Raw genomic sequence first — 24,313 nt, 5'->3', positions numbered from 1 at the left:
AGCAGAAGTGTGCATCATCTATAAGATGCACTGCAGGATTTCACCAAGGCTCCTTAGACAGCACCTTCCAAATCCAAGACCACTACCATCCAGAAAGACAAGGGCAACAGATAGGTGGGAACACGACCACCTGGAAGTTCCCCTCCAAGTCACTCCCCATCCTGACTTGGAAATATGTCACCGTTCCTTCACTGTTGCTGGGTCAAAATCCTGGAACTCCCTCTCTAACAGCACTGTGGGTGCACCTACACCACATGGACTGCAGCGGTTCAAGAAGGCAGCTCACCACCTTCTCAAGGGCAATTAGGGATAGACAATAAATGCTGGCCCAGCCAGCAAAGCCCACGTCCCATGAATGAATAATTAAAAAACCTGGTGAAACTAAATCACAGGATTACTTGCGTACCAAACAGCATAAGCAGCAAGTGATAGACAGAGCTAAACAATGCCACAACCAATGGATCAGATCTAAGCTCTGCAGCCCTGCCACATCCAGCCATGAATGGTGGTGGACAATTCAACTCACTGGCGGAGGAGGCTCCACAATCATCCCCATCCTCAATGATGGGGGAGCCCAGCACATCAGTGCAAAAGATAAGGCTGAAGCATTTGAAGCAAGCTTCAGCCAGAAGTGCCGATTTGATGCTCTATCTCAGCCTCCTCTGGAGGTCCCCAGCATCACAGGTGCCAGTCTTCAGCCAATTCGGTACATTGGACATGATATCAAGAAATGGTTGAAGGCATTGGATACTGCAAAGGCTATGGGCCTGACAATATTCTGGAAATAGTGCTGAAGGCTTGTGCTCCAGAACTTGCGCTTCCCTAGCCAAGCTGTTCCATTACAGCTACAACACCGGCACCTACCCGACTATGTGGAAAATTACCCAGGTATGTCTGTAGGTCAAATCCAACCCGGCCAATTACCACCCCATCAGTCTACTCTCAATCATCAGTGAAGTGATTGAAAGTGCCATCAACAGTGCTATCAAGCGGCACTTGCTTAGCAATAACCTCCTTACTGGTGGCTAGTTCGGTTTCCGCCAGGGCTACTCAGCTCCTGACCTCATTACAGCCTTGGTTCAAACATGAACAAAAGAGCTGAACTCGTGAGGTGAGAGTGATAGCCCTTGACATCAAGGCAGCATTTGCCGAGTGTGGCATTAAAGAGCCCCAGCAAAACTGGGTTCAGTGGGAATTGAGGGGAAAAACTCAGCTGGTTGGAGTCATACCTAGCACAAAGGAAGATGATTGTGGTTGTTGGAGGTTAATCATCTCAGCTCCAGGACATCACTGCAGGAGTTCCTCAGGGTAGTGTCCTAGGCCCAACTAGCCATATAAATGCTGTGGCTGCAAGAGCAGGTCAGAGGCTTGGAATCATGTGGTAAGTAACTCATCCCCTGACTCCCCAAAGCCGATCCACCATCCAAAAGGCACATGTCTCATAGACTCATAGACATTTACAGCACAGAAGGAGGCCATTCGGTCCATTGTGTCCACACCAATCTGCCTACATTAATCCCATTTTCCAGTGCTTGGCCCATAGCCCTGGAGGCTGTGGCAACGCAAGTGAATACCTAAATATTTCGTAAAAGATATGATAATTTCTGACTCAACCATCCTTTCAGGCAGTGAGTTCCAGACTTCCACCACCCTTTGAGTGAAAAAATTTCTCCTCAACTCGCTCTTAGCTTTCTACTGCTTACTTTAAATATATGCCCCCTGGTTATTGACCCCTTCACTAATGGAAAAAAGTGCCTTCCTATCCACCCTATCTATGCCCCTCATAATCTTATACATCTTTATCAGGTCCCCTCTCAACCTTCGCTGCTCCAAGGAAAACAACCCCAGCCTATCCAATATTTCCTCATAGCTCAGACCCTCCAGCCCAGGCAGCATCCTGGTAAATCTCCTCTGCACCCTCTCCAGTGCAATCACATCCTTCCTATAATGTGGTGACCAGAACTGCACGTAGGACTCCAGTTGTGGCTTAACCAGCGTTTTATACAGTTGCACATAACCTCCCTGCTCTGGTATTCTGTGCCTCGGCTAATAAAGCCAAGAATTCCATATGCCTTCTTAACCATCTTATCTACCTGCCCTGCTACCTCCAGGGACCTGTGAATATGCACACCAAGGTCACTCTGATCTTCAGTACTTCCCAGGGCCCCACCATTCATAGTGTAATCCCTTGCCTTGTTAGCCCTCCCCTAGTGCATTACCTCACACTTTTCCGGGTTGAATTCCATTTGCCACTGCTCTGCCCACTTGACCAGTCCATTGATATCTTCCTGCAGTTTACGGCTATCCTTCTCACTATTTACCACCTGTCTATCTGTGCCCTCAGTTTGTCTGCCTTATTCCTCAAGCTCATTGCATTAAACTCACTTCTTTCTTATCTAGCCTTCCGGACTCACTTATTCGCATTTTAACTTCTAATTCCATCCCAGCTTCTTCCCCCTCTGAACTACTTTTCAGGATCCCACCCCCGTGTCAATTTAGTTTAAATCTGCCCAACAGCATTAGCATACCTCCCCGCGAGGATGTTGGTCCTGTTCAGATGTAACCTGTCCAACTTGTACAGGTCCCACCTCCCCCAGAAACGGCCCCAATGTCCTAGGAATCTAAAGCCCTTCCTCCTCTATCATCTCTCCAGCCAGGAGCGTGTGGAATACTCTTCACTTGCCTGGATGAGTGCAGCTCCCACAACACTCAAGAAGCTTGACACCATCCAGAACAAAGCAGCCCACTTGATTGGCACCACATCCATAAAACATTCACTCCCTCCACCATTGACGCACAGTAGCAGCAGTGTGTACCATCTACAAGATGCACTGCAGGAGTTCACCGAGGCTCTTTAGGCAGCACTTTCCAAACCCATGACCGTTAGTTCTAGAAGGACAAGGGCAGCAGATAGATGGGAACACCACCACCTGGAAGTTCCCCACCAAGCCACTCATCATCCTGACTTGGAAATTTAAAAAAAAATTCATTTACAGGCTGTGGCATTGCTGGCTGGGCCAGCATTTATTGCCCATCCCTAATTGCCCTTGAGAAGGTGGGTGGTGAGCTGCCGCCTTATATCACCATTCCTTCACTGTTGCTGGGTCAAAATCCTGGAACTCCCTAACAGCACTGTGGTTGTACCTACACCACATGGACTTGCAGCGGTTCAAGAAGGCAGCTCACCACCACCTTCTCAAGGGCAACTAGGGATGGGTAATAAACACCTAACCAATGACGTCCACACCCCATCAATAAATAGAAAATCCTGGATTGCTTTCCCTATAATCCTGGGACCTGTCCCATTATTCCTGAAGCCTCCATCTCCATTTCAAAACCCCAAGATCTCATTCCACAATTGCTGGATCCGTCACCACCCTTCTGGTAATTTGTGTATCCCTAATGCTGATATGTTGATTTTCCTGATCATGTAGCTTGGCATAAGATCCCTGTTCCTAAAAACCCTCTGATTCCACTGGAAGAATTTGTGTAGGGAAGTTCATCAGTGTTAGTTACGATTGTAACTAAATCTTTGAATTAAAACCCTTCATTGGTAATCTTACCTGTCAATGTATTTTCCTAATTTTTAAGGAGGACAGCTTAACGCCTCGAGAGGTTGAACTCAAAGAACTTAAAGAATCTCTCCATGATACTCAACCAGTAGGAGTCCTTGTTGATGGCTGCAAAACTCTCGACCAGGTAAGGAACAGGACCCCGATAGGCCTTGGCGGTAGAAAAGTGGAGTATGTCTGTTGGATATAAACTGTCATTCTTGTTTTTTACATTTTTGAGACCTGACTTTATATGTAGTGGGAATGTTTCGAGGTGATTTGAAGTGCTTTATTTAGACTGTGTGGAATCTGGTGAGCCTCTTGCCTTTTTTCTGCTCCTAGTGAAATGTTGAAAAATTAATCAACCTGTACGTTAAGCTAAAAGTTACCATTGTTAAGATAAAACACAACAGAGTGGGTTAGTGCGGAAATGACACACCATTTCAGTTCAAAAAATGTTAATGCACCATAGAGCTTTTAAACAATGCAGGTCTTTTACTGCTCGACTATTGTAACATTTGTGCTGCTTTTTTACATATTTGCTTAATGTTTACATTATGTCTTGTTAAGAGATTAAAAGACATTAATCACAGTCTATTGCAAATATTGGTAAGGATTTATTTAAGACTTGGCTTTCTCTTCCTACAGAATTTTTCTACTCTTTGTTGAAACTTTTTTTATATCAAAGTACAGTATGAATCTTGTACACCTAAGAAATTATGCACCTGTTCTATCGTAACTTTAAAAATATACTTTTGGCCCTGTACTTCCAACCATCATCTGACCAAGAGGATGTACAAACTGCTTCAAACTTCTCTTTAATATTAATCTGTGCTGCTTTGTTTGATACTCAATACGGCCATTTCTCCCTTGTCCACTTGCCTTGTTACTACGTCAAGTAATTTTAAATTATCATAATTGCTAGAAACACCTTATACTTCTGTAGCAGCAGCATAACTGCATGCAGGCAGCCACGGGGTGTTGCTATGTTAACTTTTGTTGACAAGCAAATCAATGACATGGTCTCTCCCTATTAGGCTAAAGCAGTACTGACATTCATTGAAGCTATTTCGGAGAAGACACTCAGAAGCACAGTTGCTTTAACTGCTGCCAGAGGCCGTGGTAAATCTGCTGCATTGGGACTGGCCATTGCAGGAGCTGTGGCGTTTGGGTAAGTGTTTGATTCACAGCTCCATTTTGCTGTGCTGTGATGTTTTTCTATATTTTCCATTTTCCTCATGTTTCCTCTGGTTCTTTTAACCAGTTATTTCAAATCTTTTGTTTCATGACTTGTCCCATTATCTCTGCCTTTGGCTTTGCACCATTGAAGCTATTGTCATTTGACCTTTCCTGTTTTCCACCATGTCACAAACCTTTCCTCTTGCTCTTCCCAACCTGTTCCCCCTAGTTGCTCAAAACCTGTTACAGAAAGTTTAGAATTAGAGAAAGTTTGCGGCACAGTAAGAGGCCACTCAGCCCCTCGTGTCAGCGCTGGCTGATAAACAAGCCCCTGACTAATCCCTACTTTCCAGCCTTCGGTCCGTAGCCCTGTAGGTTACAGCCCTGCAGGTGCATATCCAGACACCTCTTAAATGAGTTAAGGGTTTCTGCCTCTACCACCCTTTCAGTCAGTGAGTTCCAGGCCCCCACAACCCTCTGGGTGAAAAAACCTTTCCTCATCTTCCCTCTAATCTCTCTACCAATCACTTTAAACCTATGCCTAGTCACTGACCTCTTCCTATCCACTCTATCCAGGCCCCTCACAATTCTGTACATCTCCATCAAACCTGCCCTCAGCCTCTCTGTTCCAAGGAGAACAACCCCAGCCTATCCAATCCTTCCCCATAGCTGCAGTTTTCCAGCCCTTGGCAACACCCTTGTAAATCTCCTCTGGACCCTCTCTAGTGTAACTGCATCTTTTCTGTAATGAGGTGACCAGAACTACACACAGTACTCAAAAGTTGTAACTAATGTTTTATATAGTTCCAGCACAACTTCCTTGCTCTCTTGTATTCTGTGCCTCAGCTAATAAATGAAAGGATTCCATATGCCGGCTTAACCACCTTTTTGACGTGTCCAGCTACCTTCAGGGATCTGTGGATATTCACTCCACGGCCCCATACTTCCTCTATACCTCTTACCATCCCCCTATTTATTGTGTAACCCTTTGCCTTGTTACATTTCTAACTTTTCTGGGTTCTGATGAAAGGTCACAGACCTGAAACGTTAACTTTGTTTCTCTCTCTGCAGATGCTGCCAGACATGCTGAGTATTTCTAACATTTTCTGTTTTTATTCCCCTCAACATCTCTGCTCTAAGCAGAACAATCCCTTGGTTCTCTGGCTCTACATGTAACTGAAGCCTTTCATCTCCTGTAACGTTTTAAAATCTTGTCTGCGTCTGCTGCAAGGCCTTGAAATACTGCTTAAAATGTGATGCCCAGAATTAGAGACAATATTCCAGTTGAGGCTTAACCAGTGTTTTATAAAGGTTTAAAATAACTTTGATTATGTACTTAATTCTTGTATTTATAAAGCCAAGGAGCACAAACACTATTTTAGTCGTCTCAACTTTTATCTACCACCTTCAAAGGCTTCTGTAAGGAAAATCCAAAGCCTTTGCATTCCTGCTTTCCCTTTAAAATTGTACCATTTTGCATTGCCTCTCATACTTTTTCTACCAAAATTAATCAGATTTCTCTGTCAGATTTCATCTGCCATGTGTGTACCTACTTCACCAGTCTGCCCTCTTGAAGCCTCTTGTGAGAGGTGACAGTGGTGAAGTGGTAATATCATTGGACAAGTAACCCAGTGGCCCAGGCTAATTCTCTGGGGGCATGGGTTCAAATCCCACAATGGCAGCTGGTGGAATTTAAATTCCAGTTAATAAATAAATCTGGAACTGGAAGGAAGTCTCAGTAATGGTGAAACTATCATTGACTGTAAAAAAAAAAAAAAAAATTCATCTTGTTTGCTCATGTCCTTTAGGGAAGGAAATTTGCTGTCCTTGCCCACATTCCAGACCCTCAGCAATGTAGTTAACTCTTAACTGCCAGACACCACCATCCCTGGATATGTCCTGTCCCACCGGCAGGTCAGACCAACCAGAGGTGACGGCCCAGTGGTATATAGTCAGGTGGAATTGCCCTGGGAGTCCTCAGCATTGACTCCAGTCCCCATGAAGCCTCATTGTACCTGGTCAAATGTGTGGCACTACCACTGTGTTAAATGGGTTAGATTTTTTTTATCTTTCATGGGATGAGTGTGTCACCGGCATGGTCAACATTCATTGCCCATACGTAATTGCCCGTAAACTGAATGGCTTGCTAGGCCATTTCAGATGGCAGTTAAGAATCAACCACATTATAGTGGATCTGGAGTCACATGTCAGCCAGACTGGGTAAGGATGGACGACTTCCTTCCCTGAAACGACGTTAGTAAAGCTTTTATGACAAACGATAGTTTCATAGTCACCATTGCTGAGACTAGCTTTCGACCCCAGATTTTTAGTAATTGAATTTAAATTCCACCAACTGCTGTGGTGGGATTCGAACCCTGTTCCCTGAGAATTAGCCTAACCCCCTGGATTACTAGCCCAGTGGCATTACCATCTTCAGAACAGATGTAGCATCTCAAAAATATATCCAAAAAACAGTGATCCAAACATTGACTGAGGGACACCACCATTCACCACCGCTCTCTGCCTTAGCTAATTTTAGCCTGTGCCTCTTTAATCCCATGGGCTTCGATTTTGCTAATATATTTCTATTATGTGGAAATTTATCAATTACCTTTTGAAAGACAACTATGCTTGTAGTGTGGATTTTTGTTGACAAAAGAAGATGCTACGTTTCTCTTTCATGCACTAAACTTGTAGAATTGCATCGAGCTGCTGCTGATATTTGTGCAGAAAGATTTGTCTCCTAACTAAAATCGGGTTTTTATTAAGCCAAATTCTGTAGAAAATGTTTAGTATGATAGACCATTGACTTGCTGTCATCTATTTTCTAAAAGAATTTGACACGGAAAAATTGGCAATGCCCCTTAGTAACATAATGCAGCTATTGTCTCTTAACTTATTGAAGTTAACAATATAGTTTTATAATGGGGGATTATGATAGCAACATGAAACTCCTGACGTCCTTGGAGTGAAATACACACAATTGTGGGCACAATCATGGCCGAACTTAGAAATCTTTTGTCAGGAATTAATATTTATTTGCAATTCTTAGTGTTTGCCCTTAAAACTGTAAACCTTGCTACATATCTAGAATGAACCTTGGCAGTTAGTATTTTTTCTGACTTTCCAACTATAAGACCATAAGACATAGGAGCAGAAATTAGGCCATTCGGCCCATCGAGTCTGCTCCACCATTTAATCATGGCTGATAAGTTTCTCAACCCCATTCTCCCGCCTTCTCCCCGTAACCTTTGATCCTTAATGCATTTTTTTGTACCATGGTACAATGGTACAGCTGGATGATGGAGACAACTGAAACCTCGGAGTTTGAATGTAGGAGACTACTGTTTGTGAAATATGTAAAATCCACATATTATGCACTCCACTGCTCTGTTTTAAAGTGTTATGTTGTTGTGACACTACTTAAATATTTTTAAATTGCAAAATAAAAGTCTTAAGTTAGTAACTTTCATATTCAATGGGTATTTGAAAAAAATTAATTTAAATGACTTTGATGTTTTCTCTTTTTTCAGGTATTCCAATATCTTTGTCACCTCACCAAGTCCAGACAACTTACACACCCTATTTGAATTTGTTTTTAAAGGCTTTGATGCCTTACAGTATCAGGTAAGAGAATGAACCTACCTGAACAATGAACCACTTTTATCTTAAATAGCCAAAAATATTTATGTAGGATATAAAACTAGTGTATGTATCATTGAATAAAGCTTTGAAAATGTGACATTGTATCCAGTAGTATCTTTTCCAGGATATGTGCGCTCGATTGGTTAAGTGCAGTTGTAATCTCTTAACCATAGAACCATAGAAAAGTTACAGCACAGAAGGAGGCTATTCGGCCCATCTTGTCCATGCCAGCCCAAGGACACCCAGGTGCCCTTTCTAATCCCACCTTCCTGCACCCAGCCCATAGCCCTGCAGCTTACAGCACTTAAGGTGCAGATCCAGGTACTTTTTAAAAGAGTTTAGAGTTTCTCCCTCTACCACCAACTTGGGCAGCGAATTCCAGACACCCACTACCCTCTTTGTAAAAAAAGTTCTTCCTCATGTCCCCCCTACACCTTCTGCCACTTATCTTGAATCTATGTCCCCTGGTTCTAGAATTTTCCACCAAGGGAAACAATTTTATCCTGTCCACTCTATCTATTCCCCTCATAATTTTGTACACCTCAATCAAGTCACCTCTCAGCCTTCTTTGATCTAAGGAAAATTACCCCAACCTATCCAATCTCTCCTACACTTTTCTAACCCTGGCAACATTCTTGTAAACCTCCTCTGCACTCTCTCCAGAGCTATTACATCCTTCCTGTAATGTGGTGACCAGAACTGCACACAATACTCCAATTGTGGCCTCACCAGTGTTTTATACAATTCCAACATTATACCCTTACTTTTATATTCTGCACCTCTGCCAATGAAGGAGAACATTCCATATGCCTTCTTTACAACCTCGTCTACTTGAACTGCTGCCTTCAGGGACCTGTGTACTTATACGCCAAGATTTCTCACTTCATCTACCCCTCTTAGTATATTCCCATTTATTGTGTAATCCCTGTAACTGTTTGACCTCCCTAAATGTATGACCTCACACTTCTCTATGTTAAAATCCATCTGCCACTTTACCGCCCACTCCACCAACCCATCTATATCGTTTTGGAGATTATGGCTATCCTCTACACTATCCACTACTCGGCCAATCTTTGTGTCATCTGCAAATTTCCCAATCGTGCCCCCCACGTTCACGTCCAAATCGTTAATATATAACACAAACAGCAAGGGTCCCAACACCGAGCCCTGTGGAACACCACTTGAGACAACTTTCCATTCGCAAGGGCATCCATCGACCATTACCCTTTGTTTCCTGTTACAAAGCCAACCTTTTATCCAGTTTGCCACATTACCTGAATCCCATGGGCTTTTACTTTTCTGACCAATCTGCCATATGGGACCTTGTCAAATGCCTTGCTAAAATCCATGCACACAACATCCACTGCACTACCTTCATCAACCCTTCTTGTCACTTCATCAAAGAATTCAATCAAATTTGTGAGGCAAGACCTTCCTTTAACAAATCCATGCTGACCATCCCTGACTAGTCCATTACCTTTCCACATGACAGTTAATCCTATCTCTCAGGATTGATTCTACTAATTTGCTCACCACTGATGTAAGACTAACTGGCCTATAATTGTTTGGCATTTCCTTTGATCCCTTTTTAAACAATGGAACTACGTTTGCATTTCTCCAGTCCTCCGGTACCTCCCCTGTATCTAGTGAAGATTGGAAAATCATCCTCAGAGCATCTGCTATCTCCCCCCTGACTTCCTTCAGCAGCCTCGGAAACAATCCATCTGGCCCTGGTGACTTATCCACTTTCAATGATTTCAACCCTTCGAGTACTTCCTCTCTCTTTATGACTATCCCATCCAATATCTCTAACTGTTCCACCTGGACTACTATATCTACATCCTCCCTTTCCTCTGTAAACACGGAGACAAAATATTCATTCAAAACCCTTCCCACAGCCTCTGCATCTACACACAAGTTTCCATCTTCATCTCTGATAGGTCCCACCTTTTCCTTGACTAACCTTTTAGCATTACCATGTTTGTAAAAGAAAATCAACTTTTCATTTGGTCTCCATGAGGACTTGTGTCACACTTATTTTCTTTCAGGAACATTTGGACTATGAAATAGTTCAGTCTTTAAATCCAGAGTTCAACAAAGCTGTGGTTCGAGTTAATATCTATAAGGAGCACAGGCAGACCATCCAGGTAAAATGGTGTTTTGCTGACTTTCATTTTTTTGAGCTGTTAAAATTCCAGAACAATATGCATTGATGCAGTTCATTTTGTGAATAGTGCATTTGTATAGCAAGATCATGTAATTACAGCATTTCTATTTTCCCTTGTTAGTACATCCACCCTGCAGATGCAGTTAAACTGGGTCAGGCTGAGCTGGTGGTAATTGATGAGGCAGCTGCCATCCCACTCCCGTTGGTGAAGAAATTGCTGGGTCCCTACCTTGTTTTCATGGCCTCCACCATAAATGGGTATGTGATTGGATTGTAGTCTGAAGATTCAGTGAAGCTCGATGAAAACTGGAGGAGCAACTTATAATTTAACTGGGTGCTTTACAGACTGCAAAACTCAAAATTGAATTCAACAATTTTAGACCATAACCTCTGCCCCATTTTGTTTCATTTATCTTTGCTGGCTTGTTTATTCTCTCTCTCTCTCTCTCTCTTTCATTTCATTCTTTTCTTTACTTGTTCCATTACCACTCCCTTTGACTTTACCCCATGCCACCTATTGTCATTTAATCTCTCCCCCTCTCCACCCTATCATAGATCTCCCCTTTTGTTATTTTTCTAACACTCCCCACCATTTCACTTGCTCACAAGCTATTATATATCTAACCTTTCTCACTTCTGGTGAAGATCACAGGCCTGAAATATTGGATTTTTGCCACTAGGTATGGACTGGAGCAGTGGGTGTGAAGGTGGGAGAGGCGTTGTAAAGTGGTGAGGAAAAGCACGGATGGACTGCATGTCATCTTCCTTTCGCAATAACATTTTGTCAGCAGTGGGGAAGGTTGAGGACGACCTTCCTGCCAGAGACAGTTGTGCCACTTAAGTGGCCAATCAATTGGCCGAGTCCCAATGGACATAGCCGCTAGACTGGATCTGTGGCAGGTGGTGAGCAACGATCATCAATGATCACCAATCTACTTGTTGCAGATGCATCGGTCCAAGACAGTAATGGTAGGAGTGACCACAGTACAGTCCTTGTGGAGACAAATCTGGCCTTCACATTGAGGATACCCTCCTTGTGTTGTGTGGCACTACCACTGTGCTAAATGGGATAGATTTCAAACAGATCTAGAAACTCAAAACTGGGCATCCATGAGGCTCTGTGGGCCAACAACAGCAGAATTGTACGCAACCTCAATCTGTTAGCTCATGGCCCAGCACGTCCCGACTCTGACATTACTATCAAGCTGTGGGATGAACCCTGGTTCAATGAAGAGTGCAGGAGGGCATGGCAGGAGCAGCACCAGGTGAAGCTGCAACACAGGACTACTTGAATACCAAACAGCGGAATGATCGTGCGATAGACAGAGCTAAGCGATCCCACAACCAGCAGATCTGACCTAAGTTCTGCAGTCCTGCCACATCCAGTCGTGAATGGTGGTGGACAATTAAACAACTCACTGGAGGAGGAGGCTCCACAAATATCGCCAACCCCAATGATGGGGGCGCCCAGCACATCAGTGCAAAAGACAAGGCTGAAGCATTTGCAACAATCTTCAGCCAGGCGTGCCGAGTGGATGATCCCCCTCGGCCTCTTCCGGAGGTCCCCAGCATCACAGATGCCAGTCTTCAGCCAATTCGATTCACTCTACGTGATGTCAAGAAATGGTTGAAGGTGCTGGATGCTGCAGCAGGGTATGGGCCCTGACGACATTCAGGCAATAATACTGAAGACTTGTGCTCCAAAACTAATTGTGCCCCTAGCCAAGCTGTTCCAGTACAGCTACAACACTGGCATCTACCTGGAAATGTGGAAGTTAGTAAATAAAATTAGAGCATGGCTTGAGTGACCTATTCTTACTCCTATTACCCATGTTCCTGTCCACAAAAAGCAGGACAAATCTAACCCGGCCAATTACTACCTCATCAGTCTACTCTCAATCATCAGTAAAGTAGTGGAAAGGTGGTGGTTGACAGCGCTGTCAAATGGCACTTACTCAGCAATAACATGCTAACTGGCATTCAGTTTCGGTACCAACAGGGCCACTTGGCTCCTGACCTCAATACAGCCTTGGTTCAAACATGGACATAAGAGCTGAACTCGAGATGAGGTGAGAGTGACTGCCATCTGAGAGTGACTGAGTGACATCAAGGCAGCATTCGACCAAGTGTGGCATCAGGGAAGATGCCTGTGGTTGTTGGAGGTCAGTCATTTCAGCTCCAGGACATCACTGCAGGAGTTCCTCAGGATAGTGTCCTCAGCCCAACCATCTTCAGCTGTTTCATCAATGATCTTCCTTCCATCATAAGGCCAAAAGCGGGGATGTTCGCTGATGATTGCACCATGTTCAGCACCATTCACGACTCCTCAGATACTGAAGCAGTCTATGTCCAAATGCAGCAAGACCTGGCCAATATCCTGAAGAACTCCTGCAGTGATGACCTGGAACTGAAATGATTGACCTCCAACAACCACAACCATCTTCCTGTATGACTCCAACCAGCAAGAGTTTTCCACCGATTCCCATTGACTCGTTTTGCTAGGGCTCCTTGATGTCACACTCGGTCAAATGCGACCTTGATGTCAAAGGCAGTCACCCTCGCGTTAACTCGGGAGTTCAGCTCTTTTGTCCATGTTTGAACCAAGGCTGTAATGAGGACAGGAGCTGAGTGCCCCTGGCGGAATCCAAACTGGGCATGGGTGACTAGGTTATTGCTAAGCAAGTGCCGCTTGATAGCACTGTTGATGACCCCTTCCATCACTTTACTGACGATTGAGAGTAGACTGATGGAGCAGTAAATGGTTGGGATGGATTTGTCCTGCTTTTTGTGCACAGGACATACCTAGGCAATTTTCCACAGAAGTTGGGTAGATGCCAGCATTGTAGCTGTACTGGAACAGCTTGGCTAGAGGCACAGCGAGGTCTGCAGCACTAAGTCTTCAGTACTATTGCTGGAATATTGTCAGGTTACGCAAGCTTTGCAATATCCAGTGCCTTCAGCCGCTTCTTGGAATCATATGCAGTGAATCAAATTGGCTGAAGACTGACATCTGTGATGCTGGGGACCTCCGAAGGAGGCGGAGATGGATCATCCACTTGGCACTTCTGGCTGAAGATTGTTGCAAATGCTTCAGCCTTATCTTTTGCACTGATGTGCTGGGCTCCCCATAGTCTGTGCACCATCCACAAAGCACAAGTCAGGAGTGTGATAGAATACATTCCACTTGCCTGGATGAGTGCAGTTCCAACAACAGTCGAGAAGCTTCACACCACTCGGGACGAAGCAGCCTGCTTGATTGGCACCCCATCCACAAACATTCACACCCTCCACCACCGATGCACAGTGGCAGCAGTGTGTACCATCTACAAGATGCATTGCAGCAACTCACCAAGGCTCCTTCAACAACACCTTCTAAATTGCGCCTAGAAGGTCAAGGACAGCAGCTGCATGGCAACACTGTCAACTACAAGTTCCCCTCTCAGCCTCTCACCATCCTCACTTGGAACTATATCGCCATTCTTTCACTGTCGCTGGGTCAAAATTGTGGAATTCCCTTCCTAACAACATTATGGGTGTACCTACACCACAAGGTCTGCCACAGTTCAAGGCAGTGGCTCACCATCACCACCTTGAGGCCAATTACGAATGGACGATAAATGCTGGCCTAGCCAGCGATGCTCACATCCCATGAAAGCATTTTTAAAGAATGAACATCCTCTTCCTGTCTCTGTTGGCATTTTGCTGGCATCTGTGGGCGTGAGGGGCCTCCACCTCTTGGCAGCCTGCCTGTCAAACCACGGTGGCCTTCCTGAGGGCTTGAGGGATGGGGGTGAGAGGGAGGCCTCAGAATCAGGCACTCTGTAGCCCACAGATGCTTCTCCGTAGCAGTGGTTGACCCTGTGGCAATCGCCCACCCCCTCTTTTTGGCAGTCTGCTCCGATGGTATATCGGTGGCGTTGCTGAGCTGCCAGCCCTCCTGGCGCTCCGATTGACTGGTAGCTGTTGGGAATGGGCACCCGTTTTTCAAAGGGATGGGAGCCCCAGCAGCAGCTGATTACTTTTCCTGATAAGTTCCAAATGTGCCCGGGAACCCCACCAAGATAAAGTTGGACAGACAGATGCTAAGGGAGGTTTGCAGGAATGTGAAGTTAAGGCCAAAGTCAGATCAGCCATGATCTTACTGAATGGCAGAGCAGGCTCCAGGGGTTGAATGGCCTACTCCCTTCTATTTATTATGATCTTATGTTTTTAAATGACCATGGTGAGGTTGTCCTGGCATTCGAGCCTGTTGTTGGGATAGAGCCTTGGAGTTTAGCAGCATTGTGTTACGATGAATTAGGCAGTAAATGGGGAGGCAGTGGCATAGTGGCATTTTCTCTGGACTCATATTCCAAAGACCCAGGGTAATGCTCTTGGGACCCGGATTCGAATCCCACCACCAATTGAATTCAATAAAAAAGTCTGGGATTAAAATCTGATGATCATGAAACCATGGCTGATACCTGTAAAAACCCATCTGGTTCACTAATGTCCTTTACAGAAGGAATCTGCTGTTCTTACCTGGTCTGGCCTACATGTGACCCCAGAGCCACAGCAATGTGGTTGACTCTTAAATGTCCCCTGAACAAGGGCAACTAGGGATGGGCAATAAATGCTGAGCTAGCCAGCGATGCCCACATCTCATAAATGAATAATAAAAAGAAATCACTGGCAATTCTGGTTAAGATTGCTTTGTTAATTTATAAAAAGATCTGGGATTTTGAGAGATTTATTCTAGCAAGGTCCTTTTTATGGTCTTGGAGTACTATTACAGTATTTAACCCTGGATTTAGAATCTCTCTGTTTTCAGATATGAAGGGACAGGTCGCTCACTCTCTTTAAAACTGATACAGCAGCTACGCCAACAGACTAATCAGAGCCAAGTCAACATGACTGCCGAGAATAAAACCACTTCCACTGCCAAACTCAGCACAGGTATTGAAACTGCCTTTCCTTGTTTCAGCATTATGTGGTGGCGTAGTGGTATTATCACTGGACTAGTTTTCAGAAACCTAGGGTAATGCTCCGGGACCCGGGTTTGAATCCCACCATGGCAGACGGTGTAATTTAAATTCAGTAAAAATCTGGAATTAAAAATCTCCGGCGACGACCATGAAACCATTGCCAATTGTTGTAAAAACCCATCTGGTTCACTAATGTCCTTTAGGGAAGGGAATCTGGTGTCCTTACCTGGTCTGGCCTACATGTAACTCTAGACCCACAGCAATGGGCAACTAGGGATGGGTAATAAATGCTGGCCTAGCCAGTGATGCCCACATTGTCAATGAATTTAAAACATTTGTAGTGGGCAGGCTAGACATTCATTAGTTTGCCTATTCTTAAGGGAAATCACATTGTGGTTGTGTGATATATTGAAGTGCAGGCAGTTTTGTAACTGGAATTGCTGGATAGCTTAAGTTTCTTTTTTGAGGTGCTATGGAAAATATAATGCATGTAGCATAATTTTTTTTGAGAGGTTGTAACGCATTAGCTAATCTATCTTTATTTGTTGACAGTACGGTCCCTGCATGAGGTTTCTTTACATGAGGCAATTCGATATGCACCTGGAGACCCAGTGGAGAAGTGGCTGAATGACCTGCTATGCTTAGACTGTCTGAATATACCTCGAATCATCTCAGGCTGCCCACTTCCAGAGAAATGTGATCTGTATCCACCATAATATATATATTTTCACAGCTAGAAGTATCTGGGAACCTTGTTAGACCTTCAAGACAAACCAGAATGACATCTCTGGGATTTATGTGCTCAAATTGCTCCAAAATCCATTTCAATGTGTTTACTTCTCCTGCATTTGAGTCCTAGTTATTGAGTGTGTTGTATCTGTTGAGATCTGAAAGAGATTCTTGGGGTCTGAGAATTAATACTTGCTATTCAAAAATTGTGACTTTGAAGAGATGGACATTCCAGGTGTGTGCACATGAAAACTGGGCTTGTGTATGATATGGCCTTCAAATAAATACCCTAGCCTTGGACATAGTGCAGAAATGCTATATTCATTGCAACTCTTCTGTAAAAGTCCTTTACAGTTTAAGCAGTTTTGTAATGTGTCGTTCCTGAGGACTGCCTACATTCTGTCAGTAATTCACTATCTTACAAAAGGTTGTAGGAAAGGCTAAGCATAAAACCTTGAAGCTGAAATTTTTATATTAAAACTCAACAGTCTTGCCCAACTTTGCACACCATGGAGTGACACAGGCCACATACAAACTAATATCAATGTTCTTGTTCATTTGCATATACCTATGGAGAGCATTGAAACTAACATCACTTCATGCTCTCATTTAGGATTTATTCCCTGTGAGATGCTAAGAAATGTTCTTTTCAAACTTTCAGGTGCATTAAATTCAGACAGGGTAAACCCTGAGTGTTATAAATGCGGAACTGATTTTGGTATACTTTGTGCTTTGGATTTTCTGGGCTTTTTGGCTTCATGGGCCCCCACTCTTGTTTACATACTCAGAAGTCGATCCTTGGGCAGTCACTGGGATAGGTTTTACTGAAACTAAAACTGAGATTTTGAAGTTCACAGTTTCTTACCTTAACTGCTACAGCTACTATGTGAATAGGGACACACTATTCTGTTATCACAAAGCATCTGAGGCCTTCCTGCATAGATTGATGTCTCTGTACGTGGCATCCCATTACAAGGTGAGACTTTGTGTAGCAACCTTATGTTCTAACTCCCATGATGATAAGCTTTAATAATTTTCCTCTTTACATGGAAGAACTACATTTTAAATGTATTTGCAGAAGCTGTTAACCTTTTGTAACTTATTTGGCTTGTAACTTGTTATTTATAATTGGTTCGAATTTTCGTCGTGAAGGTGAACTTTTACTTTTTTTAAAAAATACATAGTGCAAAGTGTAAGTATGATTCTCTACTTCAGCCATAAGTGTTGAGTATTCAGAATAAACATTTTCTAGATGATCACTGAGCGTGTATGCTCAAAAAGAGGTTGCCGGGAGTTCCTCCAAATTTAAGGCACCTTTTAATCTTTCACTGCATGTGAAGCTTTGAGGTTATTTTTGCAAGGTATTGAAGGTTATTTTTTAAAAAAACAACTTTTTTTTATATCTTCACAGAACAGCCCTAATGACCTTCAGTTACTTTCTGATGCTCCCGCTCACCATCTTTTCTGCTTGCTGCCCCCAGTGCAGCCTACTCAGAATTCGCTACCAGAAGTACTTGCTGTCATTCAGGTAATGTGCCATATGAGGGTCACTGTTAACACACACACATTAAGAATATCCAACTGAATGCTTACAACATGTTAAGATTTGCTTGCATGGCCAAATTTATATACCATTATTCCATTTCAGTCCTTTACATGCTATATGTAGTCAGCACCTTTGAGTGAAAGTCTTTTATCTGTGATTTTAATGGAGACGGGTTACATAGGAACATCAGACTTAGGAGCAGAATAGGCCATTCAGCCCTTCGAGCCTGCTATGCCATTCGATGAGCACCTGACATAGGGAAAATGTTAGAAGCTATTATTAAAGAGGTTATGGCAGGGCACTTAGCAAAAATCAAGGCAATCAGGCAGAGTTAGCATGGTTTTGTGCAAGGGAAATCATATTTGACCAATTTATTGGAGTTCATTGAAGGAGTCACGTGTTGTGGATAAAGGGTGGATGTGCTGTACTTAGATTTCCAGAAGGCATTTGATGAGGTGCTACACCAGTGGTTATTGCGGAAAATAAAAGCTCTTGGTATAGGGGGTAACAGATTGGTATGGATAGAGGATTGGCTAGCTAACAGGAAGCAAAGTAGGCATAAATGGGTCATTTTCTGGTTGGTGGGATGTAACGAGTGGTGTGCTGCAGGGATCAGTGCTGGACCCTTAACTTTTTACAATTTATATAAATGATTCGGATGAAAGGTTTGAAGATACGGTTGCTAAATTCGTTGACGACACAAAGATAGGTAGGAAAGTAAGTTGCGAAGAGTTTGTAAGGAGGCTACAAAGGGACATAGGTTAAATGAGTGGGCAAAGATCTGGCAAATGGAGTATAATGTGAGCAAATGTGAAATTGTCCATTTTGGCAGGAAGAATATAGAAGAAGCATATTATCCAAATGGTGAGAGATTGCAGAGCTCTGAGATTCAGAGGGATCTGGGTGTCCTAGTATGCAGGTACAGCAAGTAATTTGGCAAGCTAATAGGATATTATTTATTGTGAGGGGAATTGATTACATAAGTAGGGAGGTTATTCTTCAGTTAAACAGGACACTGGTGAGACCATACCGGGAGCACTGTGTACATTATTGGTCTCCTTATTTAAGGAAGGATATAAATGCATTAGAAGCAGTTCAGAGGTTACGAACATATGAAATAGGAGAAGTAAGCCATTCTGCCCCTCGGGCCTGCTCTGCCATTCAATAAGATCGTGGCTGGTCTGTTTGTGCTTCGAATTCCACTTTCCCGTCTTCCTTCATAACCTTTGACTCCCTTGCCTAACAATCTGTCTACCTCTGTCCAATTCAGGTAATAATTTTGTACCTAGCTTCCCATACTGACAGTGCAGAACCTCCTTCCTTGTCCTGCCTGTGTCGTTGGTACCGACATGGACGGCAACGACTGGATCCTCCCCTTCCCACTGCATCCTGAACCCTGGCACCAGGCAGACAACGCAGCCTTCTGGCCTCACTCTTTGCTGCAGTGAACAGTGTCCATCCCCCTCACTATACTATCCCCTACAACCACTACATTCCTGCTTGCTCCCCCTGCTTGAACGGCTTCTTGTACCATGGTACCGTGGCCAGCCAGCTCATCGACCCTGCAGACCTCGCTTTTGTCCACACAGGTTGTGAGCACCTGAAACCTGTTTGACAATTGCAAAGTCTGAGGCTCCTCCTCTACTGTCTATTCAGTCCCTTTACCTGTCTCACTGATAGTCACATCCTCCTGTCCCTCACCGCTTTCCAAAACAGACGACCCTATTCTAAGAGGTGTGACTGTCTTCTGGTACAAAGTGCCCAGGTATTCCTGCCCCTCCCTTAAGTTGCACACTGTCTGCAGTTTGACTTCCAGAGATCAATAATCCTGATCCCAAATTCCTCGAGCTGCTTACGCTCCCTGCAGACGTTTTTGTCATGGATTGCCTTGGTGTCCAAAAGCTCCCACATTCCACATTACTAGACTAATACCAGGAATGAGAGGGTTGTCTTATGAGGAAAGGTTGGACAGGCTAGCCTTGTAGAAGAGTGAGAGGTGACTTGATTGGGATATATAAGATCCTGAGGGGCCTTGACAGGGTGGATGTGAAGACGATGTTTCCTCTTGTGGGAGAGTCTGGAACTAGGGGTCACGGTTTAAAAATAAGGGGTTTCTCATTTAAGACACAGATGAGGAGAATTTTTTTCTCTGAGGGACCTGAATGTTTTGAACTCTCTTCCTCAAAAGGCAGTGGAAGCAGAGTCTTTGAATACTTTTAAGGCAGAGCTGGATAGATTCTTGATTAACAAGGGGGTGAAAGTTTGTCAGGGGTATGCAGAAATGTGGAATGGAGGTTACAATTAGATCAGCCATTATCTTATTGATTGGCAGAACAGGCTCGAGGGGCTGAGCGGCCTTCTCCTCCTAATTCATATGTTCGTATGTATGTGGTCTCAACTTCACTTTCGTATCTACTCCCCATAACCTTTGACTCCCTTGACTATCAAAAATCTGTTCAACTCAGCCGTGAATAAATTCAATGATCCAGTCTCCACTGCTTTCTGGGGAAGAGAATTCCACAAACTGTCAGAGGAAAAAATTCTCCTCATCTTCATCTTAAAAGGAAGGCCTCATATTTTTAAACTGCGTCCCCTAGTTCTAATCTCCCTCACAAGAGGAAACATCCTCCCGGTATCCACCCTATTAAGTCCCCTCGGGATTTTGTATTTCAATAAGATCAACTCTCATCTTTCTAAACTCCAATCAGCATCAGCCCAACCTGTTCAACCTTTGTTCCTAATATAAGCCCTTCATCCCAAAAATGAATCAAGTGAACCTTCTCTGAATTGCTCCTGACACAATTATCTCCTTTTTCAAAGTTCCAAACATATTGCTATACGTATTTGTACAATATCGTTCTGCAATTTGACCTCAGTCATTTCTTTTTGGTGAAAAGGATTGCATCACAGTGGCAAGCAGTATATGTTCTTCAGTTCAGGAGTCTCTTTTTCTGGATGTTGAAGATTTGTAAATGAAATGTTTGCACTTCTAGCCATTTTTTAGTGGACATCAGCACAGATTAATATTACCACAACCACGTTCTGATAAACCATAAACAATAGAAAGGGGATTTTCCCAAGCCTAGTGCTTTGGTCAAATGCCAGCTTCACAAGGTTATCTGTGATGATTTACCCTATTCAGATTTATGCAGACCAACGCTCACCCATGTTGGTATTCGCACTGGTAGTTCAGTGGGGAGGGGGAGAGAATACTTTTCAGAGTTGCTGATGTTGCCTGGAGAGAAGTTAATTTGAATGTGAAACTGAATAAGGAAAATGGATGGATATTATCCTTTTTGACCTACAGATATAGTTGGGAATATGATCCTGGTGTTGCTTATCTGTCTGGCTTGCCTTCTTTCATTGACCATGTAAAATACAAATATCCACGAACTGGGGCTTTCAGAGCATTCCAGTAACAGTACCTTACCAAAGGGCACTGCACCTTGTGTAGTTTCCAGTTAATTGCTGTGGTATACCTGAAATGCAATGAATATTAGAGTTATTAAAGATGCTACAACTGTCACCTTGATCCTTCTAATAAGCTGAAGCTGGAAATACAAGCCATGTTTTCCCTTTCTCCTTATCAGGTGGCCCTTGAGGGAGAGATTTCTCGTCAGTCTGTAATGAACAGCCTCTCTCGTGGGAAGAAAGCATTTGGAGATCTCATTCCCTGGACTGTGTCAGAGCAGGTAGGATGATGGACACTGTGTATCTGTCATGCTTGACTATTCCACCTGACAGACTGAAGACGAGATAGGCCACTCGACTCCTCAGGCCTGCTTCACCTTTTAGTGAGATCAAAGCTGATCATCTATTTCAGCTACACCTTCCTGAACTGCGCCCACATTGCTTGATCCCCTTAGTAACCAAAAATCTGTCATTCTCTGTCTTGAATATACTGAGCATCCACAGTTCCCTGGGGTAGAAATTCTAAGGAGCACTTTGGAGAAGTTTCTCCTCATCTCATCCCTAAAAGGCCAACCCCTTAACCTGATAGTGTGATACCTAATTCTACAGCTAGGGGAAACCTCCTTTCAGCACCTACCCTGTCAAACCCTTCAAAATTGTTATGTTACAATGAGTTCACTTCATTTTTCTGAATTCTGCGGAATATAGGCTTAGCCTGCTCAATCTCCCCTCATGGGGCAGTCTCTCATCCCAGGAATCAGCCTGATGAAACTTTGTTGTATTCATTCTATGGCAAGCATATCCTTCCTTGGGTAAGGGGACCAAAACTGTGTATACTACTCCAAGTGTAATTTCATCAATGTCATATATACTTTCAATAAGAGTTCTTTAGAGTTATATTCCAATCCCTTTTGGAATAAATAACGTTTGCTTTTCTAATTTCATGCTGTATGTGCACTGTACGTCTGTGATTTGTGTACAAGGACACTCAGACTTTTCCAGCCTGCACAACCAGGTTGTGAAGGATAGAACACTGGAGTCCAGTCTTTATACACTTAAAAACATTCATTTCAGTGTCCTGCACCTTGAACAAGTCCTCTTTCAACTTGCTCCTTTATGTATGAGCACAGGTGAGTCCTCAGTTAATACAATCCTGTGGTTATTGCAACGGCTAAGGGCCTTGACAACAATTCGGCAATGGTACTGAAGACTTGTGCTCCAGAATTTGCCGCGCCCCTAGCCAAGCTGTTCTAGTACAGCTACAACACTGGCATCTACCCGGCTATGTGGAAAATTGCCCAGGTGTGTTCTGTACACAAAAAGCTGGACAACTCCTCCAATCCAGTCGACTTGATCATCAGCAAATATCATAATGAGAGATGTCACAACAGTGCAATCAAGTGGCACTTAGTCAACATTCACCCGCTTATTGATGCTCAGTTTGGATTCCACCAGTGTTACTCCGCTCCTGACTTTATTATTGCATTGGTCCAAACTTGGACAAAAGAGCTGAACTGGATATGAGATGAGAGTTGGCAGCCCTTGACATCAAGGCAACATTTAACCAAGTGTGGCACCAAGGAGCCTTAGCAAAACTGAAAGCAGTGGGATCAGGGGGCAAACTCTCCACCAGTTGGAGTCATACCTAGCACAAAGAAAGATAGTTGTGGTTTTTGGAGGTCAGCCTTCTCAGTCCTAGGTCTTTGCTGCAGTAGTTCCTCAGGGTAATGACCTAAGCCCAACCATCTTCAGCTGCGTTATCAATGATCATCATAAACCAACATAAGGCCAAAAGTGGGGATGTTCACTGAAGATTGCACATTGCACAATGTTCAGTATCATTTGCGATTCCTCAGATACTGAAGCAGCCGGTGTCCATATGTAGCAAGACCTGGACAGCATTCAGGCGTGGGCTGATAAGTGGCAAGTAACCTCCCAAGTGCCAGGCAATGACCAGTGTCCAACAAGAGAGATTCTAACTGTCTCCCCTTGACATTCAATGACATTACTATCGTTCCTGGGGGTACCATTACCAGACACACACATACTTTAGCTACAAGAGCAGGTCAGAGGCTGGTGTCCCGGAGCTAAGACCTCACTCTATATTTTTATAATTATAAATATTATAATATGTATAAAATTTATAATATGTAACAATGTATATTTATATATATATAAATTCTATATAATATATAACATTATAATGTATATTTATTATATATCATCATCATGGCTAATTTATATTTTTATTAAAAACCTGGGCAAAGGCTTTTAACGTAACTTGAAGCCATTGCTGACAATGACTCAAACAAAAGGAATTTCCTGGTATTCAGAACAGCAGCCACCTCGTTATCTCTGAAGAGATGCTAATGACCTCTGATTGCAGAGATCAAATCCAAAGCAATTTTACAAAGACCATTTTCATTTCTAAGGCCAAGGCCCCGCCCAATGGAAGCGACCAATCTGATAGGACAAAAGACCCCAAAACCGCTTTTGAAATTATTAATGGATGAAATATTAACCATCTCAAGAATCCCGACAAAGAAATATACATCCTTTGTCCAAACCAAAGTGAAGTGGGAGTCACATCACATGATTCTCCCCCCCCTCCTCCCTCAAAGCTAGGAGAACCAGTTACCCTCCCTTGTAGAGCTGCAAAGCAGACTGCCATCTTCCATCTACAAGCAGCAGCTCAGAACAAGGTCTTGGTCCAGTTGAATACCCTGCCCCCATCTACTCTGTTTCTAGTGGAACTTCTGTACCAGCGCCTACAAGACTAACTCAGCTCTATGTGCCTAACCCATTGTGCAAGCCATCTCTACTGGAAAAGTAAATTATCCAATATCATGGACTGCAGCAGTTCAAGAAGGCACTACCCTCTCAAGGGCAAATGGCGCTTGGCTCACCAGTGATGCCCATATCCCATGAATGAATAAAAATAAATCAGCCTGCTGAATCTGAAAGAATACACCATTGGACTTTGGACATTGGTGTCTGGCCTCTCATGAAACAAAAATTACTTATTCTGTGTTTTTTTTCCCCTGTAATTCCCTTTCTTTCTGTATTCCCCCTTTTATTGTATGAGTGAAAAAGGAGGCTACGTTGTGACCCCTCCTTTCGT

The 24,313-nt window shown here is 43.5% G+C and overlaps 1 protein-coding gene across 2 annotated transcripts in view; it reads left to right on the top strand.

Annotated features, from left to right (window-relative positions):
• Positions 1-24,313, top strand: part of nat10 (N-acetyltransferase 10) — a 115,794-nt gene that overhangs the window by 34,763 nt on the left and 56,718 nt on the right. For both annotated transcript variants that reach the window (XM_078549576.1, XM_078549575.1), the window contains exons 8-17: positions 3,592-3,699; positions 4,589-4,722; positions 8,264-8,357; positions 10,424-10,522; positions 10,664-10,800; positions 15,353-15,477; positions 16,059-16,209; positions 17,115-17,211; positions 17,647-17,763; positions 21,372-21,473. In XM_078549576.1, coding sequence (XP_078405702.1) covers positions 3,592-3,699; positions 4,589-4,722; positions 8,264-8,357; positions 10,424-10,522; positions 10,664-10,800; positions 15,353-15,477; positions 16,059-16,209; positions 17,115-17,211; positions 17,647-17,763; positions 21,372-21,473 — 1,164 coding nt within the window. The remainder of the gene's footprint in view (positions 1-3,591; positions 3,700-4,588; positions 4,723-8,263; positions 8,358-10,423; positions 10,523-10,663; positions 10,801-15,352; positions 15,478-16,058; positions 16,210-17,114; positions 17,212-17,646; positions 17,764-21,371; positions 21,474-24,313) is intronic.

The sequence above is a fragment of the Cetorhinus maximus genome, chromosome 9 (assembly GCF_964194155.1).
Source record: "Cetorhinus maximus chromosome 9, sCetMax3.hap1.1, whole genome shotgun sequence".
NCBI classification, from domain to species: domain Eukaryota; kingdom Metazoa; phylum Chordata; class Chondrichthyes; order Lamniformes; family Cetorhinidae; genus Cetorhinus; species Cetorhinus maximus.
The sequence above is the reverse complement of the archived record's forward strand: the minus strand, read 5'-3'. Positions and strand labels throughout refer to the sequence as shown.